Source organism: Clytia hemisphaerica, unplaced genomic scaffold, assembly GCF_902728285.1.
Source record: "Clytia hemisphaerica strain Z4C2 unplaced genomic scaffold, Clytia hemisphaerica genome assembly, whole genome shotgun sequence".
Taxonomy (NCBI): domain Eukaryota; kingdom Metazoa; phylum Cnidaria; class Hydrozoa; order Leptothecata; family Clytiidae; genus Clytia; species Clytia hemisphaerica.
Genome location: NW_027103648.1, coordinates 12,206 through 28,510, shown reverse-complemented (window position 1 = coordinate 28,510; position 16,305 = coordinate 12,206). Strand labels below are relative to the sequence as shown.

Sequence of the window (16,305 nt, the reverse complement as noted above, 5' to 3'; positions counted from 1 at the left end):
AGTTTTCCTTTATTTTCTGCCACAGTAAGAGGATTGCAAAATTTTGGCACGTTTTTGAGTTCTGAAATACATTTGTTTTTCAAAAGTTTCAAAATTGCCTCGTCTACAAAGTCTTTGTGTTTTAAACTGCTTGCATTGTTCTTTTCGCAAAACTCTTTTGGGAATTCGTTAAAAGGTATTACGTAACCGAAATCGATAATGTTTTGTACAAAAGATGGAGCTTTTAATGTATTTCTCCAAAAATCAGAATGTTTTTTCAATCTCCCAACTACACAAATTTTGTCGCTAAGCTCGGACGAACAAACCTCAAAGTTAGTGTTCTCACTTTCCGTGTCTGTCTGGGCAAGTGTACTGTAGGTGGTCTTGCTTCCCACATATAAAGCATGCCCTATTAAAATTAGAAAAATTTTTCGTACTATAAGTATTGAAAAGCCTGTCTCTGTAGTCTCTAGAGTTATCTCTTTTCATAGGTATATTTTGAGTAGAAAATTTTTTTTTTGATTGTTCCTTGCCTTTTCTTTCTACATCGGCCTGCCTTCTAGACCTTGCCAACCTTTTTTCATCATCTTCATCGACAGCAAGTGCGTCGGATCTATAATGTCTTATAACGTTCCAACCGTGTTTTTCTCTATCAGCAATCAAAATATGTCTTTGCCTCTCTTCAAGAAACTTCTTACCTTTTTGCAAGTTGCNCAGCCATACAGAAATGAGGGCCCTAGCAACGGATTGCGATTTCCCGTTGCTAAGGAGAAAATTGTATACCAGGGCTCATAAGAAACCCAATATATCGGCAGATATTTATGCTACGGCCTTGAAATTTTCAGGGTATGTTCAGGAAGGATAAAGGATCCTAAAAAGCCCTAAATCCCGAAATTGATGAATTTTTCACCAATTTTCAAAATCTCATATGACTACCCCCTTAACGACATTTTGAGGAAATATTTCTGTAACGAAGGAATTTTTGTTTTACCATGTGTTTCTTAGCTAAATGTAAATCGGCCTTTAAATACAATTTTTTTTTAAGAGATCGAATATATTATCTTAACTTATACAATAATAAAAGCCGGAGGCATTCCCGGTACGCTATAACGAAGGAATGCGTTGTCTTTGCGGCTCTTGTTTTGAACGGGCGTCGGCAAAGTGGTATTGGGCGTGATCGGGCGGGATGGGTGCAGAGAGCTGGACCACAGATATCTGTAAAGCCCGAAGGGCTAGATTTGCAGCTTTGTTCAAAAAGTGAAGCTCATCTTTGGAAGGATTTCCTACCAGAGTCACGTGACTAAAATATGCAATTTCACCGGTTTGAGAGATGTGAAATAGCGTTTGCCGCCTACGTTTTTTGATCTCGCGCTCCGAAAACAATTAAAATGCTAGATCCTATCCATCGGCACGAAATTTAAAAAGTCAAATTTTTGCTTCACTTTTTTTTGCTGGAGAAAGCTTAAAGTTGCAAATCTAGCCCTTCGGGCTTAGATATCTGCTAAATCCGTTTTGGAACTCAGGGAAACTTAGAAAGTGAAAGTGAAAGTGAGTTCAGATCCAGGCTACAAAACACTTGAAGTCTACAGCAGTCATCAAGGTCAAGGTATTCTTTTTGTTTCCTTTTTCTCAATGTTAAGTGTTTTTTCAACGGGAGACAGTATATTTGAAGCTGGGGATTTAGTCACTGACTGGCGGGGGAGGGGGTCACTGACCTCTTTAACTCAATAACTGTTTTACTTTTGATAACTTCAATAATTAACCAATTAATTGATTGCTTCGATAGACGACCCTGCCTATGCCCCGGACAGTCCGGGGTTTTTTTGATGCGTGCCCGGGGTCCGTATTATTTGTTTTTGAGAGACTACCCCGGATAACGGTAGCAGAAACTGAATCTTTAATGGAGTTTTGGAATTCAATCTTTATGAAAAATAAAATTAGCTATGGAAAAAGGTAAATTAGTGAAAAATGTTTTCAAATATTTGATATTAGCTATAGCACTTAATTTCGCAAAAAGCAGTGTAGCTGGAACCTCGATATTCCAGGATTAGAAAAAGCTATACCTGTTATCTTTTTTTTTTAAAGAATCAACAAGCCATCAACATCGATAAATTACACACATTCCCTCAGAAACTTTTAAAATTAACTGCCATTATGACTTTCTTGAAGCCGTTCCGAAATTAACCAATCGGGTTAGGTATCGGAATTCCTATGGGAGTTCTTTTCCGAGATTTGTAAAATAGCTAAGTCAGCAAAAAAACTTTTCCCGGGGGTTTGAGGAATAAACAGAACTGTTATCATTCGTTTTTTATTCAACCGTATATTTAAATTTGCGCTAAAAAATACTCTAATAAATAAGTTAATAATATTCAAATATACTATTTGTATCTCTCAGAAAATAAACACTTACAGAACGACATAGTTTATCATTTAGACTACCCCCGTGTTTGGACCATTCTATCGTAGGCGCAAAATAGGGTGGAAACTAAGAAGCACCCTCAGTGCAAGATTCCCGCCTCATCTTTATTCGCCCGCACGAAAACGAGCTAGTCGTTTTTTTCTCGCGCGCTCAAGGGGAAAAGGAAAGTGATTGATATTCTTTGAAAAAAATACGTCAGAAACAAACCCAAAGACCAAAAGATGTATTTTGTTGTTGAGAATCGATCCTGTAAAGATGAAAAAATTTCTGCAATGCGTTTTTTTCGTAACGCTGAAAAACTCTAATTTCGATCTTCCTTAAGGTAAAGAGGTTACGAGATTTGGGCTAGCGAGGCAAAAATCGCTAAAAAACTGGTAAAATCGTAATCCTCAAAAATCGAAGTTCCAGCCTCACTGAAAAGGCATAATTTTCTTAGGGCTTTGCCCCAAAGACCACACTAGGACTGTCCTGGACCAGTTGATTGGGCTGTTCACAAGGCCCCAGACCTCCTGTCTGCTTTTTTCGAGCCTAAGGCACATTCTGAAACTTTTGATTAAAAACAGTAGCAGCTCCAAATCCTGGAAATTTGCCTGATAGCCAATTGATTTCATTAAATATATAGTGAAGATATGTAATATCTGTCATTTTAGAAAAAGAAAAGTATTGATATATAAATAACTCAAACTGATAAAAACGAAAAAAGTTAAGAATATTTTTGTTAATTGTGTGTATTTACGATTTTTTTGGTATTTTTTATTTTTTAATCATTCCGAAACAGAGGGTAATTTAGCAAAACGTTAAAGGAATTTAAAATAGTGGTATGTGAAAGAAAAACCTAATCCAAATAAAGATAGAAGAAAAGTAATAGTGGAGAAACAATGAATTGCAAAAAACTTTTTTGATAAACACACTTCCGAAGTTCATCAAAATTACATACCAAAATGGGGACAAATACAAAAGCAAACACATCAAATAAATTTAAAAAAAAAAAAAAACAAAAAAAAAAAAAAAAAAGATACATAAACAAACCAAAACCCGAAGTCCCCGACTTGTGATGCATAGTGACTTTCCACGTGTTTAAGGGCCCACACTCGTCGCCTTCGGAACACATAGTAAAAAGGAAACTGACCAGCAGCTTCCAAATAAATAACAGACAACAAACAGACACTACAACAAAATACAGTACAAAGGGCAGAAAGACACCTGTACCACTATCCACGTACACTACAGGTGAAACAAACATTTGTAACAAACACAATCTTACATAAAAATAGAAAAAATCACACAAAAACTGAAAAGAATAGAATCGTAAGTTGGCCGAGAACCCGGTTCGGCGTGCCGCGACGGGAGGACTGCACAGGGCAAAGAAAAGTAGGAAATGAATACCTCCGATGCTAATGCTAATTCTTTAGACAGAAAAAAAAAAAAAAAAAAAAAAAAAAAAAAAAAAATATATATATATACAATGAAAAATGCAAAATCCAAACAAAAATTAATAGACATTGAAACTAAACTAAAGCTATCCTACGAATCAGAGAAGAAAAGCCAGGAAAGGAAGGCAACAGAAATCAATAAAAAACAATCCTAAATTTTTTTATGCATATGCAAAAAAAGCATCGTAATCAAAATCCAAAGTTGGACCACTGCGTGACAAAAATAATTCCTTGATATATGATGCTGACCGTATTGCTAATATACTCCAAGACCAATACACATCGGTTTTCAGTGTACCATCGGAAAATGACGTCACTCATCCAACAATATGTCCAAACGTGCTAAAAGACATAGACTTTGACGAAAAAGATTTCATTGAAGCAACTCAACATTGTCACCAAACTCTGCTCCAGGTCCTGATGGATTTCCTGCGATTTTGCTGAAAAATTGCAAAGAAGAACTTGCCAAGCCACTCGCAATATTCTGGAGGAACTGTCTGAACCATGGAGTAACAGAGGAGATTCACAAAAGAAATCATATCACACCAATATCAAAGGGTGGAGATCAAGGAGAGCCATCTAACTACAGGCCAGTATCACTTACGTCCCATCTCACCAAGGTGTTTGAAAAAATAGTTCGAAAGAAGATAGTCGAATTTATCAACAACAATGACTTGTTCAACCCAACACAGCATGGTTTCCAGGAAGGGCGATCATGCCTTAGTCAATTACTCAGCCACTATGACAGTATCCTATCAAAACTAGAAGAAGGATTGGATGTAGATGCTGTATATCTCGATTTTTCAAAAGCATTTGATAAAGTCGACCACAGGATACTGCTATCAAAACTGAAATCTATTGGAATAACAGACAAACTACTTAAATGGATTAAGTCATTTCTTCAAGACAGAAACCAAGTAGTATTTGTAGACGGTCACAAGTCGTACCAGGCAAAAATTCAGGAGTACCTCAAGGATCGGTTCTTGGGCCATTATTCTTCATCATCATGATATCAGACATTGATGAAGGGACAACCAAAGCAGAACTTGCAAGTTTTGCTGATGACACACGAGTAAAGAAAGGAATCCAAAACACATTGACAGTTTTCACCTACAAAACGACCTTAACAATGTTTATCAATGGTCGACCATAAACAAAATGATGTTAAATGGAAAAAAGTTCGAGCATCTCCATTATGGAAACGGACCAGCCACCAGTTATTTCACAGGTGAAGTGAAGGAAAGATAATCCAAACCAAATCTTCAACAAGGGATCTTGGTGTTACCATGTCAGACGATGCGAAATTCAACCAACATATTCTAACCATTGTAGAAAAAGTACAGATACTCATTGGTTGGATTCTGAGAACATTCAGCTCAAGAGAACATGATGTCATGCTCACTCTTTGGAAGTCTTTAGTCATACCACACATCGACAACTGTTCTCAACTATGGTCACCCAATGAAGTTAATCTGATCCAGCAGATCGAAGATCTCCAAAAATCATTCATAAGGAGGATTAAAAACCTACACAACCAAAACTATTGGGAAAGACTACAAACATTAAAACTGTTTTCGCTGCAGAGAAGGCGTGAAAGATATATTATCATATACACTTGGTGTATTATTGAGAAGCTTGTCCCAAATCCTGGGACAATCACGTTCTATGCCAATCCCAGACAAGGAAGAAAATGTCACATACCACTAGTGAAAAGGGGGCCCTAGTCTGGCGGCGATCCAGGATCACCCTTACAATTAGTAAATATGGGTTTTTATTTTATTTTCCCATCATATGGTCCCTTGGGACCCCAAAACCAGTTTTTGCCAAGCTGGCAAAGCCGGGGAAAATTTTTTATGGGGGCTTGAAGGGGGTAGGGTCATTTTAGCCTGGGAGTCCTTAGAAAGTCGATTTTTGAAGTTCTTATTTAGCTAAAACTGATTGTGCCATCAGATAGAGCTTGAAAAGTAGATCTCCAAAATGGGGTCATTTGTCTCATTTGGCGGACTAAGTCCCCCGGAATTGGCCGATACGTCTTCAAAAATGCAATATTTTGTGCTGACGTCAGCATTTTTGAGAAAATTTTCAGCGAAAGATACCAATTTTAACAGATGCGTCTCGAAGTGTACTATCGATTAGAGGGGTCATTTATAGGGTTTCCTAGGCTAGATCATGAGATATTTGAGTTTGAAATTTTGCTGACTCAGCGTTTTTCAACGTTTTTGGCCCTTTTCTGCTGAGTCAGCAAAATTTCAAACTCTTATATCTCATGATCTAGCCTAGGAAACCCTATAAATGACCCCTCTAATCGATAGTACTCTTCGAGACGCATCTGTTAAAAGTGGTATCTTTCGCTGGAAATTCTCTCAAAAATGCTGACGTCAGCATAAAATATTGCATTTTTGAAGACGTATCAGCCAATTCCGGGGGACTAAGTCCACCAAATGAGACAAATGACCCCATTTTGGAGATCTACTCTTCAAGCTCTATCTGATGGTACAATCAGTTTTAGCTAAATGAGAACTTCGAAAATCGACTTTCTAAGGACCCCTAGGCTAAAATGACCCTACCCCCTTCAAGCCCCCATAAAAAATTTTCCCCACCTTTGCCAGCTTGGCAAAAACCAGTTTTGGGGTCCCAAGGGACCATATAATGAGAAAATAAAATAAAAACCCATATTTACTACTTGTAAGGGTTGATGCAAAAAAGCCCTTTTCGCCGCCGGACTACCCTGGCAAAAAGTCATATACTCAAGTTTTAAAGTCCAAGGACCAAGGCTTTTCAACTCGCTGCCAAAACGTCTGAGGGATCTCACTGGGTGCAAGAAATTGAAATTCAAAACTGAGCTGGATAAATATCTTTTTACAGTTCCCGACGAACCACTCGTGACTGGCTACACTATGATGAGACGAGCTGAAACAAACAGCATCATCAATATGAAAATTTACATCGGTCCTCACAGGATGGATGCGTAAAGATATTACGAAACAAGCTCAAGGTAACTCAAGGTAAGGTACAGATATCTTTGAAAAAAAAACATTGACCTAAAAGCAAAGCACAAAAAGAAGCATGCGAAGCACCAGCCAAAAGCAAAATAAACTTCAGTAATTTTACCGCCGCCATCCATTCTGCCATTTTGTGTACGTTTGCCCTGGGCCTGGGTTTTCTCAAGTAGTTTACATCACACATACTGATTGGTTGGAGAAAACAATAGTGGTTTTATGCGTGGGGATTGCGCGTTTAATTGGGCGAAATAAAATCGGTTTCAGATTCCTGAAGCCAGGCCAAATTGATAGTTTGGTTCGTGTCCACCGAGTCCGACCAACTCTAAATTTTTTAGAAAAAGTGTTTCACTTTGAGTCGGAAAAATCAAAAAAATTTTACCTCCTTTTCACATGATAACTACTATCTCTGCAGTACTTTTTTAACTGACTGCTTTGATTCTTCTATAAAGGACACAAACCAAACAATCAATTGGGCCTGGCCTCAGGAAATATATATTCGATACAATCGAAGGTATTCAATATGATCGAACAAATCGAAAATGATCGACACATATATATCATATATCATAGAACTAATCAAACTTTTTACTGACCGAACTAATCAAACTACTATTGCTTCAAAAATTGTGATTGGGTTCGATTGATTTTTTAAATTGAACTTTAATCGTTCGATGGAGTTATATTAGTTCAATTGTTTGATTGGTATGACAAGTTCGATTGATTGGGCCTGGTTTAATTTAAGGGATAAAGACGTTATGCTCCCATTGTGGAGATCATTCTTACCTCGATTATTGCTCTCAACTATGGAATCCACTTGAAAAAGAGATTATTCAATTCAGCAAATTCAAAGGTCTTTCACAAGACAAATCGATGGTCTAAAAGTAAAGATTACTGGAAAAGACAGAAAAACCTGAAGATGTACCCGCTACAATGGGGCAAAGAAAGGTTATATATGGTTACCCTATAGCACCCGTTTAACTTTTACATCATACAGTGACGTCATAAAAAGTTTTGCCTACTTCAAATTTTCACCAAAAATTTCCATAAATTGTCTGTCGCAATGGAAGACTCTACAGTATGTTATGTTTTATTCTTGACTAAATTTTCTCAATTTTTTTAGAGTGCTCACATAATGTTTTCAAAGGAGCTCCTCATATTTGATGGTGGATTTGCTTCTCAACTGGTTAAAGATGGCCACGATATTTATGTGAGATTTTGATCAATCTTTTATTTGTATTTATTCTGGAATCGATTTAACATATCAAACCTAATAATTAATACTTAACAATTTTAAAAATATCATGTTACAGTTTATTTTGCACACAACAAACACCAAATCCTTTGATTGGAAATTTTACTTTACGCTTTCCTTAAAAAATAATGAAAATAATTCATGTTTTTTTCAGGATGATCCATTATGGAGTGCAAGACTATTACATTCAAACCCTAATGTTATAAAAAGTACACATAGAAAGTGAGAGCCCTCCTTTAAACAAATATTTCAACTGTCAACATCTTACATGTTAAAGATTTAATTCTGACTGAAGTATCCTGGTTTCATCAAGTTGATTGAAAAAAACAAGTATAAACACAATTAAAAAAAAGTTTCAAAGTGTTCAAGAAATATATTGCATGAAGAAACATTTAAGCAGAAATTCTTAAATAGCACTTTTTTTCCTTGAATTGATGATTTCTAAAATATTTTCTTAAATTTTTTGAGAAACTGCTCAAATTCACTGTTTTCACTGGAGAAACTGGCGGCTTACTTTTTCTTAACTGTCTCCCTTAATCAGGGGAGAGTGCAACTCTTTACTCGGATTTCTCTTCTTACTCTTGTTCCTTGTTTTCGGTTGGTGAGCATCAAGCAGACAGGCATCAAGTACCATTTTTGAGGTATTCGTTATGATTTGGTTGGGTGTCAATGTAGATGTCAGTACCAAAAGCATAATTTGAATACAAAGTACTACTTGTATTTCTATTATTTTTTTTAGATTTTTAGAGGCCGGAGCTGATGCAGTTATATCCTCATCTTACCAGGTTTGCATAAAATTGACAAAATTTGTGTTTGATTTACATTCAACTCACTAATTAATCCAATTGTTTTGAATTTCTCTGTAACTCGAACTAAAATGTTGGTCCCTTAAGCTAGAAACTATATAGAATATATGAAACTATGCCCCGTAATTTGATTTTGAGTCTTTTTCTAAGTCTAACTCGAGGAAGAATTTTTCCTTGAAAATCGGATTGGGCTATTTCAAAAATAGTCTGTACTCCCTATGTTTAGGAGGTGTGATGTCCAGGGTGGTCGGGAAAATAAAAAATCCAGGGTGGTCAGTAAAACGAGGTCGAAGATCCAGGGTGGTCCAAAAACTAGAATTACTATTAGAATTTTTAGTGGACATAGAATTACTATTAGAATTTTTACTAGCCATAAGATGGGAAGAAATTTGCCCATAAAAAAATGACTAGAATTGACCAAAAAGTAACAATAATTAATTTTTTCTACAGGCCAGTTTGAAAGGTTTCGAGAAGTATTTGAACTGCAGCATTGAAGAAGCCAAAGAATTGATGAAACTTTCAGCAAAACTTGTGAAGGATGCATGTGAAGAATTCTGGCAAGTCCACCAAAAGTAAGGACCTTCTATTATGATAATTCTATAGGGTGATTAAAAATAAAACCACACCTCTAAACTTTTTGGCGTAACTTTTTTTAAATTCAATATATAGATACGAAATTTCTAATGCTTCTTTGCTACTAAATTTATAATTATTATATTCTGAGAATGAATGAATAGAATGAATAAGAATGAATATAAAAAAAGTTACGTCAAAAAGTTTAGGGGTGCAGTTTTTTTTAATCACCCTAGCTCTTGTCATTTGCTGTGGCCAGCATTAAATACTTGTTATGTTCGAGCTACATTTTAAGAATTTAAATGCTAAGTCTACATGTAAGATTAATAGGCACCATTTTTGCAAATCTCTTATGGGAACTTTTTATTACAAGAAAGGAGACATTCTACAATGAAATTGCTTGACGGATAAACTTTATTACTTTTAAAATGAATACGCGACAACTATTACTAATAACAATTACGAGAAGTATTGTTTTTAGTCCATATACATAATCCAGTAAAAGCACTTCGTTACTTTACAATAAATGCTAGTGCATCAATATTCTCAACTGTGGAAAGGTGTTTGTGTGCCGAGGTTTCTTGAGGCTTGAAGTGTTATTTCCAAGCAGACGCTGTAGTGGACTTTTCATAATCTACAAATATTCCTCCTCCGAGAGGAAACAATTAAATAATTTTGCAATGAAATAAACATGAAAGCTAGAATAATAACTTAGTATGTCTTATTGGAGTGAAAAGTACTTTTATTTAAATTTTATAAACAAAAAATTCCTGGCATCATTCTTGGAGTTCTTATATCATTATGTTCCTGCAGGTAAAAGTGTAACCATTTCTGACGTTCCATCAGCTGCACTGAAAGTTTTCGATTTGTTTTGAGAGAGCTCGCGTAAGAGCTCTCCATACATAGTCAAATCCATGTCTTCCATTTTGTCCAAATATTGGAGCTCTCGAAGTGTGAGTTGTGTTGTGAATTTGTTTGATAATGGGTTTTCTCCAAAATAGGAAGACAAGTGGACCCACAATAAAGACTTGACTAGTTTAAGGACAGTCAGCAAAAGGCCAAATGATGATATCAGGATACCAGAAAACATGAAGAGCCATAAAATGATGAAGTAAATCTGGTATCGTCTATTTTCACTGATTTCGCAGATGACTTTATGCCTGAAATTAGATTGACACATGATTTTGATTTGGAAAATAAAAGTTTCACAGTCAAATTGGTCAAACACAAGATGTTTTAGTGATAATTTACTACCCAGATATAAAGCTGCCCATTTTCATGCTTGAAGTAATAGATTAGGAGTAGAAACATTTTTGTTGGACTACAGTTCATTCTTTCTATTAGAATCGAGTGATGAAAATGGAAAGTCTGATTTTTCTCAAAAGAGAAAATTTTCCTCGAATTATAGAGAGCCTTTTACACGACTTTCCATCTAAGGGGACCAATCATTTAGTTCGAATTACTAAAAGATTCGAATTCTAGAGGTTCGAATTCGAGAATTTTTAGTAAAATGGTGCTTTCGTATGTAAAGAAACATCAACTATATTGAATATATTTACTTACTTATCAATATAAATTCCTCGTTTATCAGTCAAAGCTTCATGGAACTCGCATATTCCAACCGTAGGTAAAAGGTAGTCACCAGGCCTCGCAATAACATACTGGTCAATGTAAGAAAAATCAGTCGAATTTCTATTCGGTAAATTTGTATTATGTGCCATCGAGTCAGTACCGTATGTTCGAAACTTTCCATCCATCATTTTGTCAGTCAAAAGGAAACCAGTTATATTGGTCAGAATGAAGAGAACCTAAAAGGAGAAAGAAGAAAGCAGATCGATGCTTTGTTTTATCAAGAGCATTGAATAGCTGGTTAGAAATTCTTTGAAGTGCGCGTCGTAATTCTTAAAGCTTAAAAACTGACTCTAGTGTCAAACAAAGACTCATAAAGTCAAACAAATTAAAACAAAATATAAAAATTCCAGGATTATTTTTAATGTCATGCTATTAAAAATGCAATATTTTAGATGGATTTCTGATTGAATAATTAGTTACATATTGATAGGACAAACAAGCCCGTTTGTTTCTATAATGGCGGACAGGACGTAACTTGAGAGAAATCTGTGTATGATTAAACACTATCCCTACCTTCACGGCAACGTTGGCCCATACTATAATTCTCATCTTGAGTTTCGAATTGATCTGATAGTTGAAGTAGTTATTGGCGATTTTTTCCACATCTTTATTGTTCGCTCCATCAACTGAATTGACCAGTGCTATCATGTCTGTATTGACTGCTTTGTAAACCACGTAGGGCAAGTAATAAAGAACAGCTAAGACGAGGATGTATAAAGGCAACCATTGATATTGTGTGATGTACCTTGAAACGTAAATATAAGATTATGTAACAAAATATACGTGTTAGAGTCTCCATAAATCGAACAAATTTTGCTTTCCCCGTGCGAAACTTGATACTAACACCTTTTTGTCTCGATTATTTACCAACACCAGGCCGTTTTTTGCCTTTTTAGCGTCAGGCTATCAGACGCTGCCCTTCTTTAATAGACGATATCGGCTTAACGTGAAAACTCAGATTTGACCTCCGAAAATTGCCCACAATGCTTTGCGCGGAAAAAAGTTCACGGTGAAATTTTTTTCCGCACAAAGCATTGTGGGGAATTCTCGGGGGTCAAAACTGAGTTTTCACGTGAAGCCGATGTCGTCTATAAGAAATAATGGAAAAAAGTATTTTTAAAGAAAAACAGCAGAAAAAGTGCTCTTTTGCTCACCAACGGCTTCGTGCCTTTTTAGGATTTGGCCTGCCCAAAGCAAACTGATCAGTATATTGCCTCCATTAGTGAGTTTGAAGTGCTAAACTATGGAGTCATTCTGGTTAGTATCCAGATCTGGTGAGCTCTTGCTCTAAAGGGATTAAGGGATATTGGTTCATCATTGAAATGATAAAAATTTTGTTGTGCCACACGTTAAAATAAGAACGTCAACAATTTTTGAAGCCTTTGGATGTTCTAAAATTTTAGGCTTTCAAAGCCTAACTAAAATTGTTTTATTTAGTGTAATTTCCTAAGATATTTTACTAAGAAATTGCACGTTTAAGGGTCAGTAAAGCCTTGATATCGTCGCATCAAAATAAAAAAGCTTTAAATCCATTTTTTTGGAAAATTGAGTCATGACCGTACCGATGCTTCACACCCCATAAGAATTTTACTTTTCACTTTATTTTCAAGGTAAAAAAGCGTTAACTCAGAGTGAAAAAAATTTTGATACGATAATATGTCCTTAAATTTTTTTGCTTCGAATTCTTATGATTCTACATAGTAGTATATTCATCTGGTGGCTGTCGGCGGAGCCGGGAGTGAGGGAGTCTATCCCCTTTTCTATTTGCGCTAGACCTGGGAGATCGAATGCTGAGGTGGAGCGCCACACCTACTCTCAGCTCCCAGTAACTTACCGCCTAGATCAGATTACCCAATCTAAGCTACTCATCCGCTGAGTTGGCGGTGACCGGGGATCGAACCCACAACCCTTAGATTGTAAGGCGAATGCTCTACCGACTGAGCTACCCGGCCAAATGATTCTACATACTTGGTTCTTATAAAAAGCATGTACCTTTTTGTCATCGGTGTGCACTCTTCATTATTTCCTCCAGCTCTGCCAATAGTACTGCATAAATGTCGTTCTAGAAAGAAAGTTGTAAATTCTTCAAAATGTTGAAAAGTACAGTTTCCGGCAGAATGTGGATCGTCAAATTTATTTACCACAGGAAGAAATAATATTGCTTTAATTGGTTATTAAACGAAATCCCCCCCTGAAATTGAAAACTTTTTTGACGTTCCCTTATTTTGAAAACTTTTTGCCTCTTGCTCGCCTAAAAATATGGTTTCTGAAGATATTAATATTCAGCGACTAATTGAGATTACTAGCGTCTAGTATTGATTCCAGAGAAACAATCATCATTCACTATAACCTGATATATGACTCATTTGTGACATGAGTAAAGGACAAAAAAGTTGATAACAAAATATAAAATATTTCAATGGAAAAATTTGATTAAAAATAAAAAACTGACCCCCCCCCCCCCCGAGGAAAAAGGATTTTTATTGTTCATTTTTTCTTTTCCCTCTCTTCGCCAAAATTTTCCAACCCCCCCCCCCACCCTGCCGGCACAAGAAAGGGGGGTGGGAACTAAGCTGTAATGAAGTGGCCCCTTTTTGGAATTATTTAAAACGAATATAAAAAAATTGGATCCAGAAGTTTAAGTCTTTATTCTTTAATTTAATCTTGTCCCTAATTCACTCTCAAGCCGCCATGTAATTAAGGAAGACTCAGGCCTTCTTAACCCTCTCATAAATTCATCAATTAAATTATTTAATTATAATTGATAATTACATACCACCTGATTTCATTACACCATCGTATCCAGTATACTCAGGAATTCCATAATATGCAGACTCATTCAATCTTGCATGCATCTCATTGTAAATATAAAATCCTTTGATCCAACATGTCTCTTCAACAAATTGCTTCAGTTGTGCTACTCGGCTTGTGAGCATGCAATTGATCTTGTCATTCAAATGAGTATAACCCATCATGATGGACAAGACAATTAAGAATTTGGGCATGAAACTTCGAGTGTACTGATCACTTCTCGAATCATATTGAGTCTTTGACTTCCAAATTATTCCCCACATTTTCCGGTGGATGGTTTTGTGTTTTTATTTTCAACTGTGATAGAAACTTTAGAAGATATGCGATCTATACCCTAAGTTAGACGGGTGACAAAAAATAATTAATTTTAAACAAAAGTACTTGCTTTATTCAATTTCTTAATTAAAAACAGTAACAATCTTTTGCTTATAATATAAACTTGATAAAGCGGGGATTAATATTGACATCCAGACTTTCTTTATCAGAAAATCATGCACAGTATTAAAGGATTGTATTTTTTTTGTTTTATGTTTTGCTTTTAGAGACCAGGCTGGAACAACATTTCCAGGTGAGTGGAATATTCATAATAATGATAAAAAAAACGAGGGTAAATTATATTCTGAGCCATGCTGTTATAACAAATAAGAATTGTGACGTTTTTCTTATTGGGCTTTTCCAGAAAAAAACCGTAAACCCCCTGTTGAGGAGGTCCATCCCTCTGTGGCTGGAAATGCTGTAACCCCCTGGAATTCCAGGCAATTTCAGGTTTAAACCCCTCTGGAATTCTGAATTTTAGTAGGATTTAAAAAGCTACCCCATGGAATTCCAGTTATTTTTGACCGATTTTTGTATCTCCCTATGGAATTCCGCCACATATCAAACCTTACCCCCTTGGAACGGAAATGGACCTCCTCAACAGGGGGTATACGGTTTTTTCTGGAAAAGCCGCATTTTCTTGAGACTTTGAGTCAGAACATAAACGGTCTGATGTAACAGAAGTAAAGTATTTTCGGGAACACGATACTTCAAGAGTGCTTACCCTGATATTCTGAATTTCTCATAACCTAACGTCGATAGACCGAAACAAACAAACAAACAAACACAGGTTAATTGTCCAAATAACAACAGCTTCGTGGAATATTTACTTTCCAACATAGTACCTAAGGGGAAAACTTTTTTTTTCCTACAGAATTTTAAGTATATTAAGTTTATTGTATTTCAGGTCGTCAGAAGCCGTTGGCAGTGGCGTCACTGGGTCCTTATGGAGCTTGTTTACTGGATTGCTCTGAATACCGAGGTGATTATGTAGATACTGTTGCTGCTGAGGTAAGTTGAATACACTCAATCATGTTTTGAATCTGAATTGCGAAACTGCAACCTAACTATTGCTTGCCATTTAAATATGTTGTGTTCATAATATGCACTATTGCAATGTCTTCCACGGCCCCAACAGCTGATTGGTTGAAAGTGACGTAAAATCATTCATTACCTCATTTACACCCAATCAGCTAACGTGTCCGTGATGTAATGTCAGAGTCCGTGATGTAATGTCAGAAGACATTGCAATGGTGCATATCATGAATTGTCGTGCGATTATACTGAAATAGGCTTAAAGTTTAATTTTCGCTTTTCATATTAGCATAAATGAATTTAGGATGACGCTTGAATGTTCTTAACTTTTTTGTGACTCGCACGAAATTTATCATAACATGCATGATGACGTCATCAAATTGAGATTTTTATTTTATTTTTCTTGCCAAGTTTCATGATTTTAGTTATTACACCTCTAGATCAAATTTTATTCATAACATCGACCTCTAACGGATGGACGGATAACTCATTGTTTCAAAAACAAAGCGCGGCTTTATCCTTTGTGCAGGGAGCGCGTTGCCGCCAAAAGTTTGAATTTTGGAGATTTTCAACATGGCGACGAAAAAAAAATTTCCGACATCTCCTGCATAACAACAACTGCAGCTGGAATATCTTTCTTTGTGCTTATGCTATCGCTATGGAGTTTTTTTCAAAGGATTCAAAGATTGTTGTTGTACCAATATCCAGAAGGAATAATTCTCAAACTTTTTATTCATCGAGACAAACAAACCGACACTTGCACCTTTGAAAACCCGACAGGCTCTCATTTTGAAATTGTGGATGTCAGAGCTGGAGCAATATCTTGGTTTTCCCTGAATGAATAGGATTGCTGCTTCGAATGGTGATAGATGAAGAGTTTCTCGAAAGGATTGAATTGGATCCCACCCTATTCATGGTCGAGGGGCTCTATTCATTTTATTTGAAAATCATGCTGAGACAGACCGAAACGACGTCGTTACTAGGCTGATTTGCCTCTATCATCTCCTGCAGAAACTATGAAAGTTGGAACTTGAATTTTGTGTATCCA

The 16,305-nt window shown here is 36.1% G+C and overlaps 2 protein-coding genes across 2 annotated transcripts; one reads left to right on the top strand and one right to left on the bottom strand.

Moving 5' to 3' along the window:
- The first annotated feature begins 1,552 nt into the window (after positions 1-1,552).
- On the top strand, positions 1,553-9,498 carry LOC136803008 (uncharacterized). Its single transcript, XM_067059756.1, has 5 exons — positions 1,553-1,585; positions 7,954-8,040; positions 8,240-8,307; positions 8,825-8,870; positions 9,342-9,498. The coding sequence occupies exons 2-5, from the start codon at positions 7,966-7,968 to the stop codon at positions 9,465-9,467; spliced, it is 315 nt and encodes a 104-aa protein (XP_066915857.1). The 5' UTR covers positions 1,553-1,585; positions 7,954-7,965; the 3' UTR covers positions 9,468-9,498.
- Positions 9,499-10,183: 685 nt separating this feature from the next.
- On the bottom strand, positions 10,184-14,230 carry LOC136802968 (innexin shaking-B-like). Its single transcript, XM_067059699.1, has 5 exons — positions 13,873-14,230; positions 13,089-13,158; positions 11,610-11,841; positions 11,028-11,272; positions 10,184-10,624 (listed from the first exon to the last, which is right to left on the bottom strand). The coding sequence occupies exons 1-5, from the start codon at positions 14,168-14,170 to the stop codon at positions 10,264-10,266; spliced, it is 1,206 nt and encodes a 401-aa protein (XP_066915800.1). The 5' UTR covers positions 14,171-14,230; the 3' UTR covers positions 10,184-10,263.
- Positions 14,231-16,305: the final 2,075 nt, after the last annotated feature.